The following is a 23,674-nucleotide window of genomic DNA, read 5'->3' on the forward strand; positions in this document are numbered from 1 at the left end:
GAGGTTCACAAAATTACGACTTATGTTACGTACCAGACGACAAAAAGTTGACTCTGTTTCCTTTTCCTCCTCCCCTTCTCTCTTTCTACCCACTACTCGTCTTTATACTATTATACTCTGATGTACCCCAGGGTAAACAATTGATCATGAAGAAGCAACAGTAGTGCTTGTTTGTCTATACTATTTTTTGGGGGTTTTTCTTTTCAGCATCGAGGTGTCTGCATTGTCCAAGTTAGAATAAATAGCGTCTGTCTTTTCTTGTTTCGCTTCCATTTTGTTAATATTACGGCGTTATGAATGATATAAAGAATTTTCAATGATTTTCGTTTAATATCGTACCTAGTTTCGGATTACATTTGATAGCCGTGTGCTAGATATGTAAATCTGGGGACCACAGATCAACAAGAGTCCTTATACAATTAATTACATGTTGGGGGTTACCCATATGGTTATGAAACACAGATATATTTATTTATTACCAATTAAAACCAAGAATATACATGAAAAATTAAAAAAATATATATCACTCGCTCTGTCAAGATACAAGACCATAGCTAGTTTGTAGATACATTATATAAACAGATATATAAACAAAAATAAGAGTTTCACTCCCCACGAATTTCTTCAGATTCAGCAGGCGGCTGCGGCTCGGCAGGCAAAGTTGGCGCGAATTTACTCCTTGCTCGAATCTTGGGGCCTTGGAAATAAAAGATGATTGGTATAGGCACGAGAACGGCTGCCACACAACCGAGTAATGTTCCTGCCCAGTTCACGCCCATCCCGTCAAACTTTGGTAAATATATGTTAGCTTGAAGACTTCTCTCGATTTTGGTTGATATAATGAAGTGAGTCCTTAGGGGTAAGAAAGAAGTGGAATGGTATCTATATACGAACCATGTAAGTCGCAAACAATGGGAATACTGCGCCAGCTAGAGAACGGAGAAGAGTGTTTGCAGCAACGGCGGAAGCAGCGCTGTAAAGAAGAAGAAGAAATGTCAGCTTGGAACGAAATACTGATTAGTTTCAGCCAAGGCCGGGGACAAATGATGACGCACAAGAGTAAATAAGCATCAATAATGTAGTTGAGACACTGGAGGAATATCGTGAGAAGACCAAATCCCGTGAAAAGACCGGAAAGAGTAGGAGCAATCCAAGGAATAGAAGCCTTATATCCAGTCCAAAAGAACCAGAAGAGACCAGCAGAGAACGCGACGCCGCCGACGATTGCAGGTGGCAAGCGCCATTCGGGGACGGGAATGTTGTTATTGGCAGCAAGCTTTCTGTTATACGATGGCTGCTGAGAGATGATGAATATACCAGCAAACAATTCACCGACGACCATTCCGAAGTACGGAAGACCGCCAACACCCTTGTTGAAGCCATGAATTTCTTGGAAAACAATTGGATATGCCGTCATGAAAAGATAGAGAAGTCCATAGATGAAAGACATGTATATAGTTAATAGTAACACAATGGGCTCTGAAACCAAAATCCTTATGGGACGGCTGAAATTCTTTGAAATCAGTTCACCGAAATCGACTTCGATTTCTTCCTGTTTAGCATGGATGCCCCAGTTTCTTGTTCGACGACGTAGTTCTGCAGCTTTTTCGACTAGGACCACAGGAGGATACGTCTCATTGAGGAAGAAGACATCCAGGACAAGACCGGCTGCAGCCATGATGCCGGATAGGTACTGAGTCCAGCGCCATCCAAGATAGCTGTCAACGATAAACCCGCCGATGAAAGGCGCCAAAAAGGGACCCATAAATACAGTAATACTGAACACGGTGATGGCCACGCCGCGAGAGCGATTATCAAACACGTCGGAGAAAACCGCGGCAACTACTGCAATAGGGCAGGCGCCGAAAAAGCCGGCGAAGAAGCGACAGATCAGAACCGTCTGCAGGTCTTTGGCAGTCGCTACTGCAAATTCGAAGAGTGTCAAACCAAACATGCCGATCAAGATGGGCAATTTACGACCGCGAAGCTCGGAAAGGGGGGCCCAACAAATCGGACCAGTTGCAAAGCCGAGCACATAAAACGAAAGACCGAGTAGGGTGACTTCAGAGGAGACATGGAAGATACCCGCGAGGGTAGTTGTAGCATCGGAGTAGATGCTGCTCGTAAATGTTGATACTAGAGTGGTGTATGCAAGTGTGGCACCTGTCAACAACCTAGAGACGTGTTAATACAGCCAACAGAAAGGGCAAACTGTAAGATTTGATTTACTTTTTCTTGGTGGACCAGTTTTGCGGGTGTAAAGGATCGTCAGGGCCATCGAATTCCACCACATATTCTTCCCTGGATGGCAGAGGTGGTGGATAGGGCTTTCCAGCGCCGAATGGGGGCAAGGGCTTCTTCGAGGCGCGCGATCTCAAGCTAGCACCGACTGTGGCGCTATGTTGGGAGCGCTGTGTAGCAATGCGGCTCAGGGCAGTCGGATGTCTTTCCAAGTCGTTCACGGTCTGGATCCGATACATCACGGGTGCATTCTGCTGGACTTCCGACGAGGAGGAGGAAGACGAGCTGCTGGAGATTGACCCCAAGGAAGACGAGGTCCGCGAGTGTGCCAAGGGGACATCTCCAGCGCGGTGAGGATGGCTGGCATCAACCTCGGCTTTCTCTAAGTCGCGAGAAACCTCGTCCATGACTCGTGCTTGAGCGGGTGCGATGTGTTTGCGTATGAGTTCTGGTGGGGAATTACACGGAAGACAGGAAGAGAGGAAGCGGAGAGTGTAGCATTCTTTTCAATCTCAAAAATTCTGGCAAAGCGGGGGTCTGGAGTTAGATGGCCCCGGAACCAAGAACTTCCCGTTATAGCCAAGCTGTGGGATCCATCATGGCAATAAGCAGCAGGAATTTTGAAGTAGCTCGCGTAGAGCGCAACTAGCATGGCGTAGGGTCATGGCGCAAGACTCTGCTAGAACGCCCTGGATGCTTCTCGCTCGAAGGCAAGAGCGGCCCATGACGTCTCTTCCGTTCCTTCCTGGGTTGGTTAGTCACGTTTTAACCAACATTGTTAACTATGTAAATTGCTTAGTTATCGCGAACCAATGATCTTCTGCTTACTAAGGATCTAACACTTGACCATGTATTTCAATATGTGGCCAATCAAATTATCCTACAATTCATGTTCCTTTTTGGATATTCATAACTATATTTCGCCTAATCACGGGGTAAAGAGCCTTGGCTCCGCAGGCGCAGTCATGTGATACAATGATGGATCACGTGACACCATGGTTTATTGTTGCAACCAGGGAGCGGGCTCCAGCCTAGTTAGCGCTTTTCTTACTGTACTTCTGTACTTTACAGGTACGGCAGCACCCTCCCTGCAATTGATCTTATAATCCAACTACGTACAAGTCTTCGCATACATTCTGGCTGTTGGTGGTGGCCTGCAACAAGGCCCTCTCTGATTGGCTCGTGCAGATGGCGTTCCTGGCGCTAATCCTGTTAGGGGCTCCTGAAACACTGACCGTTTTGTTTACCGCGCCGTAATTGTACGACAGTCCAGACTCATCAATAGCCAACATTCATTCTGGCTGGTTGTCGACACATCTCGGCCTGGAGGCTGAAGCAAGGGCCGTACATCTGCATGCAGCCTGCAAGTTGCCACCGTGTGTATTCGTTCCAGGAACACCTTTCATGGCCGTGTTCAACAGCACGATGCAGTGTGTATGGTGGTACGCAGGCTGTAAGAATCATACGTGGTGCATATAGCAGTAATTAAAATTAATTAGTTCGTCCCATTAGGAAGGAGCTAGCTCAACCCCGTCCGCAGCCCGCAGGAAAGAACCAGCACGCCCTCGTTTGTCTTCCCCTTCTCTCCATCAAACTCTTGCTTTCCTGCATCCTTTCGTTGTTCGCTTTTTCCGACTCCATCTGTCGTGCCCTCGTTTCTGCTCACACAGGAGGATGTACCCTCTGGCCGTTCCTTAAACACACTCTTTTATAGTATTCCCGTACCCGCTCACACTTTCAGGGGAAATCAGTCGACTGTTTGTCTCCTTTTCGCTCTCTCGTACCGACACTCTTTACCACGCATCAGTCACACAAACCTTCCACTTTTCCACCAGTGTAATCGACAATACCTGCCTGTTCCTGTATAATCGACTTGACGTATTTCCCATGTCCGATATTGCCGATCTGATCGTTCCGAACAAATAATCTCGAGCCAGCCGTGCTGTGTTCCAAAGAGAGTGGAAGATGATACACCGGCATAGTCTACATCATGTGCACCGGCACGTTTTGGACAATCTAAATCAACCTGGATCCTTAGCCTCAACATATGCGCCGGATGCCACTATAGTCGAGTCAGCAACGTTGGTTCGTCGAACTTCAACCGGCACTTCAACATGCACCGGATCATCATCATGTGAAACTTCCAAGAGCTCCAACCTCACCAATGTTTTACCTGTAGTTCTTGGAGTAGTGTGAGAATCCCCGAGCCCCAAAAAATGGTAGAAAGAAAGATATTTTCAAGATTCATTCCAACGCTGACCTTCCTTCAGTATCCCCTGTGTTTGCGCCATCGTCGCCATTTTTGTTCTACACAGGCGTTATGTCCATCGACTCCGCTACGAGGATGCCCATGACAAACACAAATCCTTAGATTTTGGGATGGAAGTCGTGAGAGCAAATCCGGAAATGGGAGAAAAGCCTCACAAACGGGGCGGATTGTCCTTGGACGTTGGAAACAGTCCTTATTTGCTGCCGCCAGGACTACATGATTCGAAAGAATCTCTCCGATCACCCTCACTGATTACGAGTCCGGAAGACGACAAATATCGTCTAGCTGCTCATAGTGATGCTGGGTCATTAAGATCCTTCCGGTCCAACCCAAGATGGGGCAACGATGATGCGTCAAGTTTTGTAGGATCCACTAGGCAGATGCCTACAATGGCCGATGAGATGGACCAAGGCCTTTTACAAAATGCTTCCGGAATGTCGAGGTCGCCTCCGGTAGGCGGCATACCAACATCTCCTTTAGCTGCAGACCCCATCCTCAATGAAAAGTACTCAAGTGAACCGAAAGCGATGGATAAGAAACATTCGTCAATGGATAGCTCGCCTCCAGACTTTGAATCCGTCACTGACTCGAGTGCGGATTTACCTAAGGAGTTGGAGTCTTCTGTACCTTCCGCACATAACGATGAGATGTTCCTGGGCTCTTATGGACAACAAAAAGCAGGAAACCTCACTGCTGACAAGGCTGAAGGAAACCATGTCCCCAATGAAACATCTCACACTACTACTCGTTCTAGCCTCAACGGTTTTGATTTCGGAACAGGTAACAATGATGCAAATAGCGAGCACCACGACATTCCCATCATACAGGAGACCACTACAGACACCCCTCCAGTAGGCCTTCCAAGATTGTCTCTCCCTATGAGTGAAACGAGTGATTATGGGGATGAACCAAAGTCGAACTTGTCGCCGTCAGTAAACGTGTCAGAGGCGGAAGATCAGCCCCGCGAGTCAGAAGATAACCATCAGCCTGTCAACAACCGTGCGACCCAAGCCTTCACAAAATTCGACGAAGGTTTCGATCCACACAGGCTAACTGTCGGTATCCGACCTCTTCCCCCAGAAGACCCTTCCGATAACGCCGAGCAGAGAGCCAACAGAATTCGTTCTTTCTACAAGGAGTACTTCGACGATTCTAGGGGTGTTCCTGAAGAATACTACGAGGACTTTGGCTCGGAGTTCTACGACGATGCTGCCGTTTACGACCCATACACTGGTGACTATGTCGTGGGACCACCGAAACCCTTCGCTCAACCTATGGCTCGTCGCGCAATGACGCCTCCACCCCGTTTCCAAGGACCTCCTCGGCCCTTGCACTCAGCTGCAGGAATGAGGGCACCTGGTCCTCGTGCTTTCTCGTCCGCTTCAGCCCGACTACCTGCCAACCAGGGACCTCGCAAACCAGCTCCTCCTCCGGAACCCTTACATGTTTTGCCCTCACCTCACCTGATTAAGGACGACATGTCTGTGCTGCCGGTGGATTACGCCCCAGCTAAAACGTTCAAGGAGCGGCAAGAAGGTCGCCCTGATAGTCCTCATGGGGGATTACGCCCCTTCACACCATCGGCTCGTTCTCATACTCCTTTGGTATCATCTTTCGATGACCTTGCTGCTATTCCGAGCCCGTAAGCTTCCCCTTTCTGCCCCCTTCCCTTTTCAGTGTCAGACTGGAACCTAACTTGATTATCTAGTCACGCTATGAGAAAATCCGGATTATACACAACGTTGGACTTCGCACCTCCTGCCCGATTTAGAAACGATACTGGTAGCGATGCCGGTAGCATACGTAGCAACCGTACCGGTATTTCGGCTGTTCACACACACAACATTCGTACAGGCGCGTATCGTGTCAGTCGCCTTCCCCCAGGAGTGGTGGGCACAAAGGATGACCTCTTCGCAAGCCTGAAGCCGAGTATGGATTTGAACCGATAGAAGAAACTATTCAGTTCCTTCCACAACTTTTTTTGTCGTGCGATTGATCGTTTTCTAAACGTTGTTCCTTGATGATGGTTCTTCTATACCTTTTAACGGTCACGTTCATGATTCGTCTTCATTCGCAGCTATTCTTATCGACCAATCGGGATTTTGTAGAACAGGAGCAATTTTGGGGGGTATTCTGGATTTCCTTTTATTCTTTTCTCTTTTTAAATTTGGAGGCAAGGCGCTAATTAATAGACATGTGCTGTACTGTTGCTCTTTTTTTTTTATATTCTTTTCCCTTTTCCCTTTGGATTTATCTCATATACAATTCAGCTCACTGCCGACCTGTTGCCCAATGGAGATCTAGTCATCATGCATGGCATTTCATTTCATTTCATCATGGGCGAGAAGCTTTTTGTTTCTTTAATCTTCTGATTCTTCTTTTCGTGTCAATCTGAAGAGCATTGACATCACCGTACTATGTACATAATGTCTGAGATCTAAATAATGACGGCATCTAGCATGTATCATTCGAACAAAAAACATACGTACGATTCTGCTACTTCTTAATTAATACTGACTAGTAGTTATTAGATGGCTCTTTGCATATGGCCTTTGTCTTGATACTTAATACATAATATTGCAGTTAATTTGATGTGTTTGGTCACTTGGTGGTTGCCCGCAAGCAGCCAAGCTGGCTAACTGCGAACGCACAGCCCGGCTTATATACGGAGATTATGAAATCCGCACAATGCACAGCATTCATTCTCTGCCTTGCCTCACAACGTAAATAATGAGATCTCACACATGCAGACATTAGATTTGCAATACGCACTCTGTATGGAGTCAGAATCAGAAATGACGATGATTCGTGGCGTCGATTCCGATCAAATCTACTGAATACGGCAAGACGCAACTCTATTTTTGTCTCACCTCGAGAACCGCGTGCTTCTATTGGACCAAACTGTGGCGCGCGTCTCATGGCGTATCGCCGTAATCGTTAATGTGAGATCCACTCTTGTTTGGAAATTGAGTTACTGCCGCTCAGGCACACTAGTCAATATTTGTGCTGGCCCTGTCCAGTGACAGTCTCCTAAATGATGTAAGCGGGTCGCTGGCCTTTCCCAGTAAGGAAAGGTTACTCCACAACGGTAATTGCGTCTTAGGTAGGACGTAATCAATCCTCTTATTGCGGTATCAGTGGCCAAAAACGGCCACTGGGAGGGCCCCACTCTTGGGTAGACTATTGCAATAATTGGCTGTAGTGCTACGGCCTGCACAATCGCAGTGGCCTTAGCCCAAATTTGCAGGTAGTCTAGAAGACCGGGTCACCAATCATATCGCTCTTCTTTCTTCACGCTCCGACCCCAGCGGTAACGCTGGGTAAAAAACCAATCAGCTTATTGAAAACGAATGGGAAAAAAGGGAAAAGTTCGTGGCTAGTCTCACCTCTGAGACCGCAAACCAGGCCGGTCGTCTCTCTGAATAGTTGCTCATCATTCAACACCTTCGTTTTCCCATGAGGACAGAGAGGGGGGGCTTTTGACATTGTCTGGTTTCTCTCCTATGTATAATATCTATACTGCTTTTTTACGTTTTTGAATCTTCTTTTTCCTTTCCCACACTTTCCGGCGAAGACAAGTTCCCGGCCCCCCCCCCTAAAATCAACCACCAGCGTATCGTTGATTGGTCTCGTCGCAAGCACTTTCTCAGCTCCGATCGAACAAAAGCAGGATTTTCATCAAAACACGCCACACGAAAGCTCTCAAAAGCGAATATAGACATCGGGGGGGTTTTTGGATTCCTCTTCCACGCATCCTCGCATAGTGAGATAGGCCTGATTCATACAACCTGCGCGGCACAAGATCTAGCCGGTTGCGGCATTTGTCTACCACTTTCCACAACATTGTCGCTCACTGTTGAGCTGCGAAAAGGCCTTTTCTTTTCTATTCCCTATCTGCGTGTAGAGAGTAAAGACTGTCGTTTATTTCTTTTCCGCTAAAGTCATACGTCCCGACCTCGACCGAGTGCCACTTTCCAGGACCGATCATCTTGCGACAAAGAAATCTTATATCGTGATATCAGTGGGCTGAGTCAAAACTCTCAAGATGGCTTCATCACCTGGCTCTACTGGTAAGAAGACGCTAGATTCAAAAGCCAAGCTGCACTATCAAACAACCGCTAACGTGATTCATTGTCTATGACCAGCTGCCGTCCCAACGGCCACATCCTCATCAATCAGCTCATCTAGCAGTTCTTCATCTACTACTTCATCTCTTCCAACCTCAACTTCGACTTCTTCTACTAGTTCGACATCTTCGTTTTCATCATCATCATCAACATCATCCAGCTCGAGTACGACCTCATTGCTGCCGACGTCAACAAGCTCGTCATCATCATCAACAACAAGCAGCTCGTCATCAACGACATCTAGCACTACTTCAAGTATCTCTTCCACCTCAACGACCTCGTCAGATCCTACTACGTCGATTGGACAGACCACCGTATATGTCACCTCGACTTCGACGTCCCCTCAGACATCATCGACTTCAGACTTGTCTTCCTCTACTACCAGCTCCTCATCTACCGGGACTGCCGCACCGACACATACAGGCTCTGGCTCCTCAGGCTCCGGTGGACTTTCAGCGGGAGGTACCATTGCAGTAGCGGTTGTGGTCCCTGTCGCATCAGTTGCCATTATTATTTGTGTTCTGCTATGGTGGTGGAGAAGACGCAAAGCCAATAAGCTGGCAGAGGAGGAAAGGCGGAAGGAAGTGGAGGAGTATGGATTCAATCCGAATAACGACTCAAGCCTTGCGGGCGTCGCAGCAGGAGGTGCCGCCATGGGCAACTCATACGGCGGTTCCCAGGATGGCAGCTCCGGGTATAGGGGCTGGGGAACGACTTCTCATCCTCGCAAGCCGTCGACGAATCTATCCAGCATCCCCCTATCAGAAACTAGTGCGATGCAGTATAATGAAGGTTCTATGAGGCCCGAGTCTGGCGAAGCAGGCGCCATGGGAGCCGCAGTAGCCGGAGCACAGAATAGCGATATTCGTCGTGGCACGTCCAATGCCTCTTCGGCTTATTCAGCGGGCGTTCATTCTGAAGGGTCAGAGGATATGCACATGGGCGGCTCAGTACCGAATCAATATTATGACGAGGGCAATCCGTACTATCATGACATTCACAACTCACAAACACCCTACGGCGATCCCGCTTACGGTATGGGGGGACCAGTGATCCGAGATGTCCAAGCACGACGAAATACTCGCATTGAAAACCCGGGCGTCTATCCGCAGCAAGGCAATGCCGGCATCGCTCAGAATTTTTAAGCCTTGACGGCCAGGCACTTGTTGTTTTATATACGTGTTGATTGTCTGGATTTCACTTCTGCTTGCATAAATCATACACCATACATCTTCGGACTGTAATATTTCTATCCACATTCGCTTCAGGTGACGTTATTTTTTTTTTTCCTTCCATCGTTTCTCTTTGGATCAATGGATGCGTGTTCTTGTTTTGTAATTGTGAACATATTCTTCTTGATTTCTTGATTATAGCTTGTCCGACACGTATTCACCAATCTCCTTTCATTGATCCTTAGACAATGCCCCCCCTTCTTTTTTTTTTTTTTTTTTTTTTTTTTTTTTTTTTTGCTTCCCTCGTGACTGATGCTTTCTTCTTCATCCTTACAAAAAGCGATCGCTTGTCTCTCTTCTGTATAGCCCACATTCAAGATATTTCTTTTCATTCAGGACTTATTGTTTTGCATTCACTTGACTTTCCAACAATTTGTTTTTTTGTCTGTTCTCGTTTCCGTCTTGCTCTCTGCTCGAGATGTTCGTGCAGGTCGATATGTCGCGCAAGGACAGGACGCGAAGCTTGGGTGAATGTCTCTCTGGCAATAGTCAATCCATCAAGAATAAAAAATAATGCATGACTCTGTTGCATATAGACAGTAACTTAGCCATAAGTTGACTAGACTCGAAATATGCGGCGCCAAACCTCTCTGGGACTAGCGCCAGCCGTAGCCCATCGAGCGATGGAGCCGAAAACGTGCTGTCGCCCCCGCCTGCGATTGGCCAGGCCAGCTGCTGCAGGGTGCTCTCCACCGCGCAGCAGCCAATCAGCAGCGCAGAGGTGCTCTGCGCGTCAAAGTACTTCGGCACCTTCTCTCTCTGTACGTTCTTTTCGTTGCGCGACATGAAGCAAGCTTGTCCTGTTTAGCAGAGGCACTTCGCCCTTTTAGCTTGTGTGCCCCGCACTGAACGTTCCTGAGGCATCCCATTGCATCCCCACCGCGAGGGGAAGGAACGAACGGAACGGCCAGCAGAAGGAAAGAGCGAGCTGGAGCCGTTTTGCCCATCGCAGCAGCAGCCGCGACGTACAAACAACCCCCTCGCTTCCACAGCCAGTGGAACTGCAACTCCTCGTCCTCCTCTTTCGTCTTCTTCCGCTTGACAACTCATGCATTGCGTGTGACCATCGCTCGCTCGTTGCTGCTATCAATCAGTCAATCGGTTTATCAATCAGCCCATTTCTTCGCACTCGATTCGCTGCTTCCTGCCTTTGCAGAAGTGAGTACCATCTCTTGGACCACTCAGAGAGAAGGATCCATACGTGCCATCCTTGCCAGACTTCCCTAGTTGCATGTAACACCAGGCCCGAATCTAACCCATGCACATAGGAAGTCATACCGGGTGGCAGTGACACCCTCGACCGGCTGGCCCAACTTTAGCTTGATCTTCGCTGGAGGCAACAACGGACCTACTAGGACCGAACAAGCAAAGCTATCCTGTCATTGCTATCGTCGATTACTTCTCCTGGGATCACAATAACAGTAATAGGAAAAAAGACCAAGCCCTAGGTCACTCTTGCATTCATCAGGTGTCAGGCTAGCTTATCCTTTGGGTCGCCATGTCTACATAAGAAAAACGCTTTTTTTTATATCGGGCTGTCATCTCAAATTTTATTCGTGGTACGATTTTCCATATCCATATCTATATATCTCTGGCGGTAGGGCTGATGGTTGCATTTCTATCGTGAAAGACTTATAGACAGTCGCTTTCCATTCAAGTCAGTTCCAACTCTCGAGAACCCTACATACGTTTACCGTGTACCATTGGACGTTGCCGCGCCCAACATTACAAGATGTACGTATATTTTGGCCGCTCCGACAGGGTCGATTCGTCTTGTTATGAATTTTATAAAAACTCTTTCGACGAAACGAAAGAGAACTCGCTTTGTCTTTGCGACCCGATTCTATTTCGGAGTCCGATCTACCTTTCTTATGGCTAACAATCATGAAGGAAGTTTGGAAAACAGATCCAACGCAGACAACTCGATCTTCCCGAATATGCGGCTAGTTTCGTCAATTACAAAGCTTTGAAGAAGGTTGGAAAATTCCGGCAAAGTCCATTTCTTCACTGATTGAGTTCTTCACTAACTTCTGTTGGGCTGTAATTTTTAGCTTATCAAACATCTCAGCGCTACGCCAACGATCTCGGCACAAGGTGCTCCTCCTCCTCCTGTGTCACTAGCCGATCTTGATCCCCAATCTGCCCTGCGTGCTAATAAAGAAGTGTTCTTCTTTCGTTTGGTATGTTAATATATCATCGCTCCGTAGCAGCACCTCTTCTTTTTTTTTTTTTCTTTTTTTTTCCCGACATATACTTACCTTGGGACATAGGAGCGCGAGATTGAAAAAGTAAATGCATTCTATTTGCAAAAAGAGTCAGAGGTACGGCTGCATCGTTTCTTTAAAAGTGAATTACTGCTTAAGATTCACTGCAGTTTTCAACCCGGTTAAAGACACTACTCGACAAGAAACGTGTTGTCCAGACTCGCACCCATGGAGACTCCAAAGCGCCCACATATTTCGTCTCTCTGTTTGAAGGGTTTCTGCAATTCGACAGTGATTTGAATAAGCTGCAGGTGAGGCTGGTAGTTCTTGCGATCTTACCTTACTCATTCTAACGCCGAGGGGGTAAACAGCAATTCGTTGAAGTGAATGAGACTGCAGTTTCAAAGATACTCAAGAAGGTTCGTCGTTATATTTCTACGGGCTATTTTAGTATATGACTGACTGACTGTTTTTGCAGTGGGATAAAACGTCAAAGGTGCGGGGCGGAGTTTATCTAGATGTTGTATCATTTTGAAAAGCTAACTTGCGTGCTCTTCAGTCTCGAATGAAAGAGCTCTACCTCCAACGCGCCGTTGAAGTTCAACCATGTTTCAACAGAGAAGTTCTGCGTGACCTATCGGACAGAGCGACCACTGTGCGCTTGGATTTGGAAGCGTGGGCCGAGGGAGAGAATATTCGATTTGACGTTGCTCGGTCAACTGAACGAACAGAAACCGGGTATCCGAGTGAAGATGATGAATCAGATCTTCAGGTCGTCCACATCGCGGCTGCAGGGAACCTGAGTGCATTAGAAGAATGGGTCACAAAGGTTCGAGCTACTTCTGATGCTCGTGAACGCACTACACGTTTGTTCTTAGCCGCCCTCAACGAAGTGCCAAACGATATTCTAGGAGTTATACTCGAAAGTGGTCTAGTGGATTTGCATGCTGAAGATGACATCAACGGACGAAACTGTCTTCACGAGGCAGCAATCTCAGACCAGACGTTTGTCTTCGAGGCCGGACTTTCAAATGGTGTCGACATTTCAAGGCCCGACGTTTACGGAAGGATTCCCCTTCACTACGCTTGTATGTATGGACGTGTCGAAATGGCTCGCAAACTTCTCATTGCCGGGCCCGATACGGTGAACAGTCTTGACCATGACAACTTCACGCCCCTTATCCACAGCATCGTGCGGAATAAATTTGCATGTGCAGAGCAACTTATAAATAACAAAGCAAGAATTGAACCCATTTCTGAGGCTGATCATATTCCTCTGAATATGGCCTGCCAACATGGAACGGTTTCCATCGCCAACTTGTTGTTGCAGAAAGGGGCTTCTCTGCTTCCAGATGCCGAAGGCCTCTACCCTCAACACCTTGTCGCTCGCTCAGGTCGAGCGCCAGAGCTTTTATCGTTACTTAAAGACCACGGCGCGGACTTGAATCAGAATGATAAGTTATACCAGTGGACTCCATTATTTCATGCTGCCAGTGAAGGTTGCGTGAGCTGTTTGCGTAGCCTTCTCGATCTTGGTGTGGATACATCAGTTTTGGATGAAAAGGGGCTTTCGGCGATGTACTACGCTGCGTGGGAAGGGCATCTTGAATGTATGGCCCTTCTTTGGTCTAAGCAGGATCAATCATTACCTCACCGTCCTCTTGTTAGCCCTCAAGTAGCGCTGCCAATGGGCGGTACGGCCATTGGGTACGATGGCTTCCGCACTGACACCGCTCCATCCGCATTGAGCACTGAAGCCGCTGATGGCATTCCTGATCTCGAATTACCTCCTCCTATCATCCCGTTAAGACGATACGGACATAACTTTCTGGATACAAAAGCTTTTGTTCAGCTCTATTTCGACTTGTCGAATCGGGGGCCGATTATGTTCGACCAGACCGGGCGTCATCCCGCTTCCCGTCTAACAATTTCATCCAAACTGTCGGATGTGATTCCGCGCACCATTATGCTTCCAGTTCAGGAAGATTCACGAATTGTTACCTTCCAAGTCGATTCCTTGGACAATTTTGTTATAGAATTCGAGATCTTCCCCACATTTGGTTCTAAAGTAATAGCAAAGACCGTGGCTCTACCATCACTCTTTGCTGCCGAGAATTCGAGTGCAGGAAACTGCTCATTGCCATTGTTCGACCCAAGGTTACGTTCAATAGGTCAGATCCGCTTCAACTTCCAGGTCATAAAACCATACTACGGAGACCCACTGGAAATTACACACTTTGCTACCTATTGGAAAGCAACCAACGCCATTGATACGGACCATAACGGGTTGATTACAGGCTCAAGTCTGTCTGGAGACTATGTGCAACTCTTTTTGCAGCTCACAAAGGACAAGAAACCTGTACTGTACCCGCAATTCTCTATCAACCACCACGGTATTGATGTGCCCATTTGCACAATCACCTTTGAACAATTCTCAACCATCGCCCGTGAACAAGGCGTTGACTCTTCGGCAATACTCGAAAGTTTGCACACCAAAACACCCAGTGACATCGCTATTGTCCACAAACAACTTGCAACATCCTTCTTGTCTCTACAAGATGTTCTCTTACATCTCCCTACCAGCATCCACGTGAATCTTTCCGTTCTCTATCCGTCGTCTGCGGAAGAAAAAGCCCTCGGCCTGGCCTCCTTGGCAGATATCAACAACTTTGCGGACTGCATTCTTCATGTTGTTTTCGATCACGCCAGAGCCTCGCGCGAGAAAAGTCCAGATTTCATGCGCTCCATTGTTTTCACTTCGTATAATCCCAACATCTGCACTGCCTTGAACTGGAAACAACCAAACTGTAAGCGAGCCCCTATACCTTTTGACACTTGATGTATTTCTGTGGCTCGTACTTATCTTGATCGTGATTATAGATCCCGTCCTTTTATGCAATGACCTGGGACAGATTGGAGATTTTACTCGAGAATTCAACATCAGCTCGGCAATCCAGTCAAGCGGTCATGCATCCACGTCTATCAAAGAAGCTGCGCGTATAGCCCAGTCCAATAATTTCATGGGTCTGATCTGCCGGTCAAGTCTATTGGTATGTTTATCTATATATTTTGTTTGCCATTGCTTATTTTCAACCCGGAAACTCGTGACTAATACGTATTCTTGGTCTAGAACGTCATGCCTGCTCTCATCGAGACGATCAAAGAACAGGGTCTGGTATTGATAGCTGACACATCCGAGGAAACAGCTTCAACAAATATCATCGACGATCCTCCGTCGAAGACCAATACTATCAGAGCAGCCACAGAGTGGGCATATAGAACGCCAGATGGCGTTAACGGTGTAATGAAATCTTCCGGAGTGCTCCGTTTCAACGAAAGTATCGACATGTGATTAACGACAGAAAGAGGACATGGAAGGGCAAACATGAAGAAGGAGCGGGGTAGGAATAGGAAACGAGTTATGCCTCCTTTTTTTTTTTTTTTTTACTTCGCTTTGGATACCTGTTACTATTTTTTGATAGATGAAGTCGAGACGTGGTTAGCCCCTCGCATATTTCTCCAATAGCTCTGCGTAAAATCATGAGGCCATAGAAATTGTGATGAAATTTTCGTTTATATTTAAATAGTTCAGATTTCCTTTCCTTCTTTTCTCTGTACTAGGAAGCATTTCGCGTCAGGAAGGAAAGCAAAAAATTGATGTGTAAATACTACTTTTGTCAAGTAACTAGCTAACAATAGATGATATATCAAACCTTCCACGTTCATGCCCTCTCCTCTTTTTAACTCCGTTATGTTGATATTAATATTCAATATAATTCTTTCATCTATGTATTATAATAGTATACAACAAAGCCCAAGACCGCAACGAGACTGCTTGCCATGCCCTTAGGACTGTTTTGGGTTGTAGTGGCGTGAAAAAAAAAAAGTTGACGCAAAATAGTGGAGTGGGTGATGATACATTTGAAGTAGGCTGGCTGGAAAGAATGGCATGATTTTATCAAGCAATCAAAAAAAAAAGTGAATTCAAAAAGGTGGACAGACTGGACAGATCGGGAGATTGGTGTGTAATGCAATGGAACACCGGAGCTGGCTGGCTGGCTAGCTAAGTGCCTGCAAGGCTGTCTGTCTCAGTTGGGATTCTTAGGAGTTTTTTTGCCAATATTCCATCCCCAACTTCTTAGGGTTTTAACGACCTTGGGAGTCACAGCGACGGTGAGCGGCACTCGGATAAAGATGAGCAAGCTCTTGTGAATTGCGTATGCTAAGGCGAGTTGAGTCCATATGCCTGGAAGCAGAAAAAAAGAAGGGGGGGTTTTGTTAGTCTTTATTTGTTATTGTTATACTGACATAGGGAGAAACGTACTGGCTCCTTCGTCGGTAATATGTTCACCCTCCGCATGCTGCTGCCGACCCTCAATTTCCCCTTCCGTATGTCTTTCAAGAGGTACCACAGAATAGTAGAGTTGTTTAACCTTCTCAATGATCAGATGCTCATAATGCCCAATCCGCTCAACACCCAGTAGCCTAACTGCCGCAAAACAGAAAGGAAAATCCAGCGCTGAAAGCGTCAAATAAACGCCTAGCGCCGACCAGCCGTATTCGCGAGTGAGATTTTTTAGGCGCTGCGAAAGGGACTGTGGTTGTGTTTGGGTCTGCTGGCTGCTCGCATTCGCACTCGTTGATGAAAAGCGTTGTTGGAAGAAAGTGTTTTTTGGCTGATTATGCGGCCTGTTGACGTATCTCGAAGGCCGTTGCGCCCTGACCTGACCGCCTGTTCTTGTTGACCGAGAGCACTGCTGTGACAGAATCGTGCGCGTCTGCTGCGATGGTTGTCGCAGAGAACGGATTAGAGCTAGGGAAGGGCTGTTCGTCTGTAGGATTGACTGCGCCTGTCGTTGCAACAGTCGCGGTATGGATGCAGGAACCGGCGGCATGTTTTGGATGTGCGGGGTATTAGCAATTAAAGATGTTGAGTATTATACGTAAATAGAATAAATGACTGCAGTCGACAATCGATTGGTTCAACTTTGCGGTTCTTCTCGATTCTCCAAGAATTATTTTTGAAAGAACGAACCTCCGAACGCCGGCCGGCCAGTCCGCAGAGTGTGTAATTTAACGACATCAATACCAATAATACAATACCACACGCTAATGTCCGGACTAAACCGTATTCGAGCAAGAACGGCCGCATTTTATTTTGTCCAGCGTCGCTATCACTCACTCTCCATTGATTGACTGACCTGCTGGCCATTGGGATGTACACCCACCACACACATCATTGAATCCTTTTATTCTACCGGAAGCGATCTTTTTCCCTAAAAAAGAAAAAAACATGCCTCCTAGGCTCCCGCACCCCGAGGCCTTGTCCCTCAATCGCTCCGGCTGGGCTGCGCAGTTTCTCATCGACACCACCAGCAAGCGTTTCTTCGGCATCAGGTCTCTCACCCCGCCCAAACACAGTCGATATAATGCCGGACCGGATATTCCTGTACTCAAATCCACACCGGCAGCCGCCTTGGAACGCCGAATAAAAGCAGACACCATGCCGCTCCGAACGGGTCTGCTGGCCATCAAAAAGGGCATGACGGGTTTATACGATCCCGAGACGGGGAAGCGCACTCCATGCACCGTTCTGCAGCTTGATCGATGCCAAGTCGTTTCCCACAAGACAATGGATAAACATGGATATTTCGCAGTGCAAATAGGAAGCGGGTTTAAAAACCCTGAGCGATTGACGAATTCGCTTGTCGGTCATTTTTCGGTGAACGGTGTTGCCCCCAAACGATACGTCCATGAGTTCCGGGTGCGAGACGAGTCTGGGCTGCTTGGGATCGGCGAGACCTTACATGCGGATTGGTTCCAGGTCGGACAATTTGTCGATGCGCGCTCAAATACGAAAGGTAAAGGGTTTGCCGGTGTGATGAAAAGGCACGGTTTCCATGGTCAGGATAGGAGCCACGGTGTCAGTTTAACCCATCGTTCTATGGGTTCTGCAGGTCCAAGTCAAGGAGGTGGTTCTCGAGTTTATCCTGGCAAGAAGATGGCTGGAAATATGGGCAACGTGCAGAATACTTTGCAGAACTTGAAGGTTTTACAAGTCGATCGTGAGAACGGCTTGATTGTTGTGAATGGTACGTTGGAGAATTTTTTTTCACCCCCTCGTTTTTATGGAAGAGCTCTCTTATACTAATCATGGGTGTTCCGTTGTAGGCTCTGTCAGCGGACCCAAGGGCTGTCTTGTCAAACTTCAAGATGCACTCAAGAAGCCATGGCCAAAAGTTGATGCACAACCTAAGCTGGAAACGGTGACTGAAGAATCATAGCAAGCCATTATTAATTTCATGTCTATAAAAATGTACTATTATACAAATTTTTGAGGTGGGCGTCGGGCTTTTTTAAGAACTTGTTTTTGGAACATGCTCTCAGTTCATTACCCTTAATGTTACAATACACACAAAAATCAACTTAGACCGCGAGTATGTGGCATATGTGCTGAGAATCCTCTCTTTAGTCAGACAAACCCGCAAATGGGTCCTGATCTGGCGTGAGTAGTTGTATGACTCTTCCATCCTCAGTCTCCAAAGTCCATTCCTCGGTACGGAACTAAGTTGGAACAACAACAATCAGCTACTTTTATTTTCGAGGGAAAAAAAAAAAAGAATTGGTATGTTATGGTAGACTCACATAGCTCAGGCGATCAGGCCGGATACTCTTAAATCTCATCTTGCCTTTTGATTTTGTGCCTTTAACCCAGTACGATATGTCAATTCGCCCGTGTAGCTGGTTCATGGTGCCGCTAATCCAAGGAACTCTGTGCGCGAAGTAAATTTCATCTCCGAGGATATCGCGAGCTTGCTTTGACATCCGTAAAGCGTAGAGTGTGCTGCTCACGACGCTTGACGACGATTTCTGGTAGTTGAAGATTCCAAGCATGGCAGCTCCGACAAGGACGGCGAATATAGGCAGCGTCCGGGTCCATCGAAACTGTGATTCCAGACTCGGTAGTTCTCTGTCGGCGCGACGATCTAGAAGCGGACCAGAGTTTGCTGATGGTGCAGGAATCAATGAACGGCGCTGAAGTCGAAATGGGCTCGCATTTTTTAGTGGTGATGCTCCGCGGGCTGACTTGCCCAATGCCCTGGGTAAGAGGAGCCTCGAGTAATTCATCTATGATTTGTTTTCTATGTTGTATTCCGGAATGGCCGGGATGTGATGTGTTGTGGTGGCAGAGGGCGTGAAGATTCGACTGTTGGTTAATTGATTGAAGAATTTAAGGCCATGCGGACGGAGATGTAGGTCTTGGCGTTGCGGATCGGAACTGCAAGTCAAATCCCCATCATCCCATCCCATCATATGTCAAACTCCCGCATGGTATTTCATATTCCAACCTTGCACTATGGCTGCAACTCTGAGAAGAACGTTTCGCTATCCGGATGATGAAGACGAGAGTCATGATCGCAGTGCCAGGCAAGAATTGGACGAGGAAGGTCTGCAAACCTCGCATCATGTACAGGTCTAGCTAGATAGATGCTGATACTCGCTCGCAATAGAACAAGATGACATTATTCAAAATTTACACCAGAAAAACGATACTGACAATCGTTTCTACCTCGTATGTGCTTCAAGAACTGAGTATAGCGAAGCTAGATCTTGGTTTTCTAATCATGGTGTTCAAATAGACAGTATTCACTGTTGTCCCGCTCATTGCCGCCATCGCCTATATCCCTGCACTGGTCTCGTCATCAGTGGCCGTCGGGCAAAGACTGATATATGTCGTGTGTATAATTTCTCTTCTGGTGACAGCGTACATCATGCAAAGCAGTGGTTCCCTCCATCCATCAAGGACAAATAGGCGGCACGACGATCTCCGACCTCCGTCTGTGACGAATCCTAGGTGGTTCCCAGCAGCCTTGGACGGGATTAACAGGAGATGCCTTGTTTATGCTAATTCTGCCCTGTGTGGACTACTGGCTTTGGGGTCTTTGCTGCGTATAGTCGATACGCAACGTGGTAGCGTGTTATATCTTCTTCCTGCTGGTAAGCTCCGCTGTCAACGATACAGGAACTATCAACTTCGATATCTAGCTAGCAAATGTGCTGACATGTCTGCTGTTTCTTCGTAGTCTTTTTGGCTATAATATTCTTGGCTAGGCGCGTTACAACTGAAGTCGATATTGGAGAACTCGAGAAACTTCGGTACGAATACAAAGGCGCTTAGGTGAGCACTACGTGCTTTGCGAATGTTATAAATCTGAATTTAGCAGCTAGTTGATGTACTATAATCACGATAAACGTTTTTCGTCTTCAAGACTGTTGGGAGTAATGAATTAGAAAAAGCTAGCAATCGGTCCGTTCGTCCTGCTACATATCAATGACATTGGGAGGTATTATCAGCCGATGATATCATTTAACATCGAGAAAAGTACGGTACATTGAAGTGAAACAATTGTCATCTCTTCCAGAACATCGCTGGTATTTACGCTCACAGCCCATCGGAGAGATCTGGATCTGAGTCCTCGAAGTAATTGATCCCCCTCGTGACTCGTCTAGGTTTCTCGAAATTCTGATCAGTCTCCGACGTGCGTTGCTTTCTTCCTTTACCACGACTGCCCTTGAAATCATCATCTTTCTCACCGCGACGTCTCCTCTTCTTTGTGTTCTCTGGGGTCGGCAGGGATTGGTTATGGAATGAGAGATCGGACACAACGATAGGTGCACCGTTCAGACTTGAGCGAACCCCGCTTGCTCCCTTTACAAATGCCTTTAGTGACTGCGCCAGGGTTTCCATGCGCTCTCGACCAAGCCTCAAGCGTACAAGTTCTCCCTGTTTTCGAGCATGTGGTCTACCGTTTTCCACATGTGAAATAGAACCGTGGTCATTGGCGGGGCTTATTAGAAGACTTCGGTCTATGGCAACAGAATTGTTTGTTTCCTGCGTTAGATCTATAGCTGCTGAAGGAGGGGTTGCATTCTCCGGAGGAAACTCAAATCGTATGGCAGCAGCATCTCGCAAAGTTTCTTCTTCGCTTCTGTGTAGCAGGTTCTCAGCGTTTGACTGACTAAGCTGATGCACTCTTGCGGCCAATTCAGGCAAGTGAATAGAAGGATCGTAGATATCGAACCCATTGGACACTGGGTTGTTCATTCCACCAAGTGCTGGGTCAATCGGGATACCGCTATAAGCTGGTGCCGAAGCCACTGCATTTGCACCATGCATGGGCTGGCCATAATCACCATCGTCCTCTTGAGTTGCAAGAGCATCGTGCATTTTAGCTCTTTCTGCCTCCTCCTGGTGCCTTTGTAACCGCCGTGTTGAATCGGCTGTACCGTCACCGGCTTTCTTCAGCCAGCCGATGTTAGAGTGGCTGAAATTCACTAGAGCCTCAACACTTCGCGGATCAGCAATTTTCTTGGTGTCATGTCCTAGTGCTAAGCCTTTCGGTTCGTAGGGTTGTGTAGTGAATTTCCGCCGGCATGCACCGCAGCTGCAAATTTTCTGACATCTTGGACATTCCCAACGATATGTTTGCATGGGTACCTGGGGCTTAATTTCAAATGCTCTAAAGAGGCTGCCATAACAATAATTTAAACCACACTCTCGGCAGGACGCTAGTTTCCAGGTCGGCTCCAGTGCTTTGCAGATGTGACACCGCGCCTGTTCCTTGGATAACTTGTCTCTCGGATGAACTTTCCTTCGTTTCACGGGTCGCTCATCTGCGCTCTGCTGATCCTCCTCATCTTCCTGGCTATCGATCTCCTTTTCATCAAAAGTTTGTTTTGTGATGTCTACGAACGGTCTTCGTTTTAATTCCCGCTGGCAGACTTCAGCCAGAGTCCTGTAGCCCAAGTGCTGTCGTTCCTCGGTAAGAGAGATATAATTATCCTCTTTCTGACCCTGAAGCCTGCAGATTTGTTTGCCCCATGATTCATGTTTCTCGACCAGTTCGGGCCACCGGAATTGCTCTACCCACTGGAGGTCTGATATGCACGCGCAGCTTCTACCCATGGCATAACACTCCATGCAAACATCGTAACAGTCATTTTCACCATTTATGAACTTTCCCACACAATGGGTGCACGTGAGAAAACGGTTGAAAATATTGCACCGACAATAAGAGCACGTGACGTTGCTATCAAACGGCAAGAACTCAATGGACTTTTCTTCCGGAAGCTCATGAGAGAAACTTTCCGAGAGCATGATTTTCGTAAACATGGCGAATAGTTTCTTGAAGTCCTTTTGTACCTGGCGAGATTTGGGACTGCGGACGTTGTATTTCTCAGCAGCCAGGAGTAGCTTTGAGTATTTATCCAAGGAATAGAAGACGATTGCTTTATTTTTGTATTGTTCATCTCGGCAAACATTTCTCGCACGCGGAAGAGCTTCTTCGAGGGCCAATTCCAACGTCTCAACCGTCGTACGATTCCAAGCAACTTTCATTGTTCGGGTGCCTCTATTCCAGACTTGGTGGGGTGCAAGGGGTGGTATGAGAATGAAATCGCCTACTTTCTGCTCAACCACATACGTTTTGAAAGGAGCAGCTTTCCAAGCACTGATCTGTGCAAAATGATCTTCAAGATCGATATCATGACCAAGAACAGACGACCAGTATTCAGAAACCAAGTGGTGATCCTTGGTTTCAGTCATGAACCAAATCGAGGAGCCGGGCTTCGTTCGTTTTCCATATTCAGAAAGCCCTGTCGAGGCTTCCACCATTATATTATGACCGAGACTTGCGCACATTTCTTGATGGCAAGGAGTATAGGTTCCTTCGTGACCGATGTAACACATAAGATTCTCGGCGCGCATTGCGGATGGGAGGCTACTCATTAAGTCACCAGCTTTTGCAACGTCCTGAGCAACTTGATGGCTCGGATCGTGAGCATTTAAGCCGGGATACATGCTCGCCGCATCCGAGTCGGCGACTGTTTCGTTCATGTACAATAAAAAGCTTGGTATGATTTCTTTCAATTTCTCGAACCAGACATCCGGGCAATCAATATCCTTCAGATATATCCTTTGACACGAGGGTTCGGTGTAATTTTGCGCATTAATCTGGTCGGTCAGCATAGGCATATTGCTGAGATAATGCCCGATTGACAGAGGGATGTTCGTCTTTGCTACCAAATTTCTGGCATTTTCCGCTAGAATTTGAGATCAAGTCAGCCTCAGCTAAGGATACGTAGTCGCAAAACATGGGGTCTCTTACTTTTCGTTGCGTGATTATCCCTGAGCCACCGTTCAGCAAAGATCCACTTTTCGAATCTACTATCATAGCCTTCAACGACCAACGGCTTCCCGCCGCTTATGACATGAAGGCGAATAAGCTTCTCAAAATTATCCAGCCCCTGGTCGTATATGGCATCGCAGTGTATCCTAACAACCCATTCAAAGTTTGGTGTCGTCTCAACTAATGCAGGGATATCTATGGTGGGAGAGATTGGCTCGAAAGCGGCCTGCGGTCTTTGGGCCGGCATGATAATGGTTATGCGCGAGTTTCCCTGCGGATAGCCAGAAGTGGGTTCAGCCAGAGGACATATGCGTGGTTTCAGGCATGTGAGCGACGAAGTTGCAAGTGAGGGACCGGGCAGGGACTCGAAGGAGCGAAGGCAGAAAGCCCCAGAACCAAAGTCGCATTTCCA

At 47.1% G+C, this 23,674-nt stretch overlaps 9 protein-coding genes across 9 annotated transcripts; 5 read left to right on the forward strand and 4 right to left on the reverse strand.

Annotated features, from left to right (window-relative positions):
- Nucleotides 1–605: 605 nt before the first annotated feature.
- UA08_05780 (putative transporter) lies at nt 606–2,648 on the reverse strand (the record flags this gene model as incomplete). Its single annotated transcript, XM_020268088.1, has 4 exons — nt 606–788; nt 895–973; nt 1,056–2,174; nt 2,230–2,648. The coding sequence occupies 4 exons, from the start codon at nt 2,646–2,648 to the stop codon at nt 606–608; spliced, it is 1,800 nt and encodes a 599-aa protein (XP_020119012.1).
- A 1,707-nt stretch (nt 2,649–4,355) lies between these two features.
- Nucleotides 4,356–6,459, forward strand: UA08_05781 (hypothetical protein; the record flags this gene model as incomplete). The annotated part of the gene is made up of 3 exons (XM_020268089.1): nt 4,356–4,375; nt 4,512–6,152; nt 6,219–6,459. 3 exons carry the CDS (start codon nt 4,356–4,358, stop codon nt 6,457–6,459), a joined length of 1,902 nt encoding a protein of 633 aa, XP_020118990.1.
- A 2,096-nt stretch (nt 6,460–8,555) lies between these two features.
- Nucleotides 8,556–9,782, forward strand: UA08_05782 (hypothetical protein; the record flags this gene model as incomplete). Its single annotated transcript, XM_020268090.1, has 2 exons — nt 8,556–8,580; nt 8,656–9,782. The coding sequence occupies 2 exons, from the start codon at nt 8,556–8,558 to the stop codon at nt 9,780–9,782; spliced, it is 1,152 nt and encodes a 383-aa protein (XP_020119017.1).
- A 1,819-nt stretch (nt 9,783–11,601) lies between these two features.
- UA08_05783 (Ankyrin repeat protein nuc-2) lies at nt 11,602–15,425 on the forward strand (the record flags this gene model as incomplete). The annotated part of the gene is made up of 9 exons (XM_020268091.1): nt 11,602–11,607; nt 11,921–12,049; nt 12,140–12,190; nt 12,244–12,384; nt 12,481–12,492; nt 12,552–12,569; nt 12,633–14,880; nt 14,954–15,123; nt 15,204–15,425. 9 exons carry the CDS (start codon nt 11,602–11,604, stop codon nt 15,423–15,425), a joined length of 2,997 nt encoding a protein of 998 aa, XP_020119016.1.
- A 736-nt stretch (nt 15,426–16,161) lies between these two features.
- On the reverse strand, nt 16,162–16,968 carry UA08_05784 (hypothetical protein; the record flags this gene model as incomplete). Its single annotated transcript, XM_020268092.1, has 2 exons — nt 16,162–16,319; nt 16,398–16,968. The coding sequence occupies 2 exons, from the start codon at nt 16,966–16,968 to the stop codon at nt 16,162–16,164; spliced, it is 729 nt and encodes a 242-aa protein (XP_020119015.1).
- A 398-nt stretch (nt 16,969–17,366) lies between these two features.
- UA08_05785 (54S ribosomal protein L9, mitochondrial) lies at nt 17,367–18,357 on the forward strand (the record flags this gene model as incomplete). The annotated part of the gene is made up of 2 exons (XM_020268093.1): nt 17,367–18,165; nt 18,245–18,357. 2 exons carry the CDS (start codon nt 17,367–17,369, stop codon nt 18,355–18,357), a joined length of 912 nt encoding a protein of 303 aa, XP_020119239.1.
- A 184-nt stretch (nt 18,358–18,541) lies between these two features.
- Nucleotides 18,542–18,967, reverse strand: UA08_05786 (hypothetical protein; the record flags this gene model as incomplete). Its single annotated transcript, XM_020268094.1, has 2 exons — nt 18,542–18,637; nt 18,719–18,967. The coding sequence occupies 2 exons, from the start codon at nt 18,965–18,967 to the stop codon at nt 18,542–18,544; spliced, it is 345 nt and encodes a 114-aa protein (XP_020119011.1).
- Nucleotides 18,968–19,430: 463 nt separating this feature from the next.
- Nucleotides 19,431–20,252, forward strand: UA08_05787 (hypothetical protein; the record flags this gene model as incomplete). Its single annotated transcript, XM_020268096.1, has 4 exons — nt 19,431–19,521; nt 19,585–19,646; nt 19,714–20,071; nt 20,158–20,252. The coding sequence occupies 4 exons, from the start codon at nt 19,431–19,433 to the stop codon at nt 20,250–20,252; spliced, it is 606 nt and encodes a 201-aa protein (XP_020119166.1).
- Nucleotides 20,253–20,516: 264 nt separating this feature from the next.
- Nucleotides 20,517–23,509, reverse strand: UA08_05788 (hypothetical protein; the record flags this gene model as incomplete). Its single annotated transcript, XM_020268097.1, has 2 exons — nt 20,517–23,176; nt 23,242–23,509. 2 exons carry the CDS (start codon nt 23,507–23,509, stop codon nt 20,517–20,519), a joined length of 2,928 nt encoding a protein of 975 aa, XP_020119167.1.
- Between the last annotated feature and the right edge of the window lie 165 nt (nt 23,510–23,674).

Source organism: Talaromyces atroroseus (assembly GCF_001907595.1).
Source record: "Talaromyces atroroseus strain IBT 11181 chromosome Unknown scaffold_7, whole genome shotgun sequence".
NCBI classification, from domain to species: domain Eukaryota; kingdom Fungi; phylum Ascomycota; class Eurotiomycetes; order Eurotiales; family Trichocomaceae; genus Talaromyces; species Talaromyces atroroseus.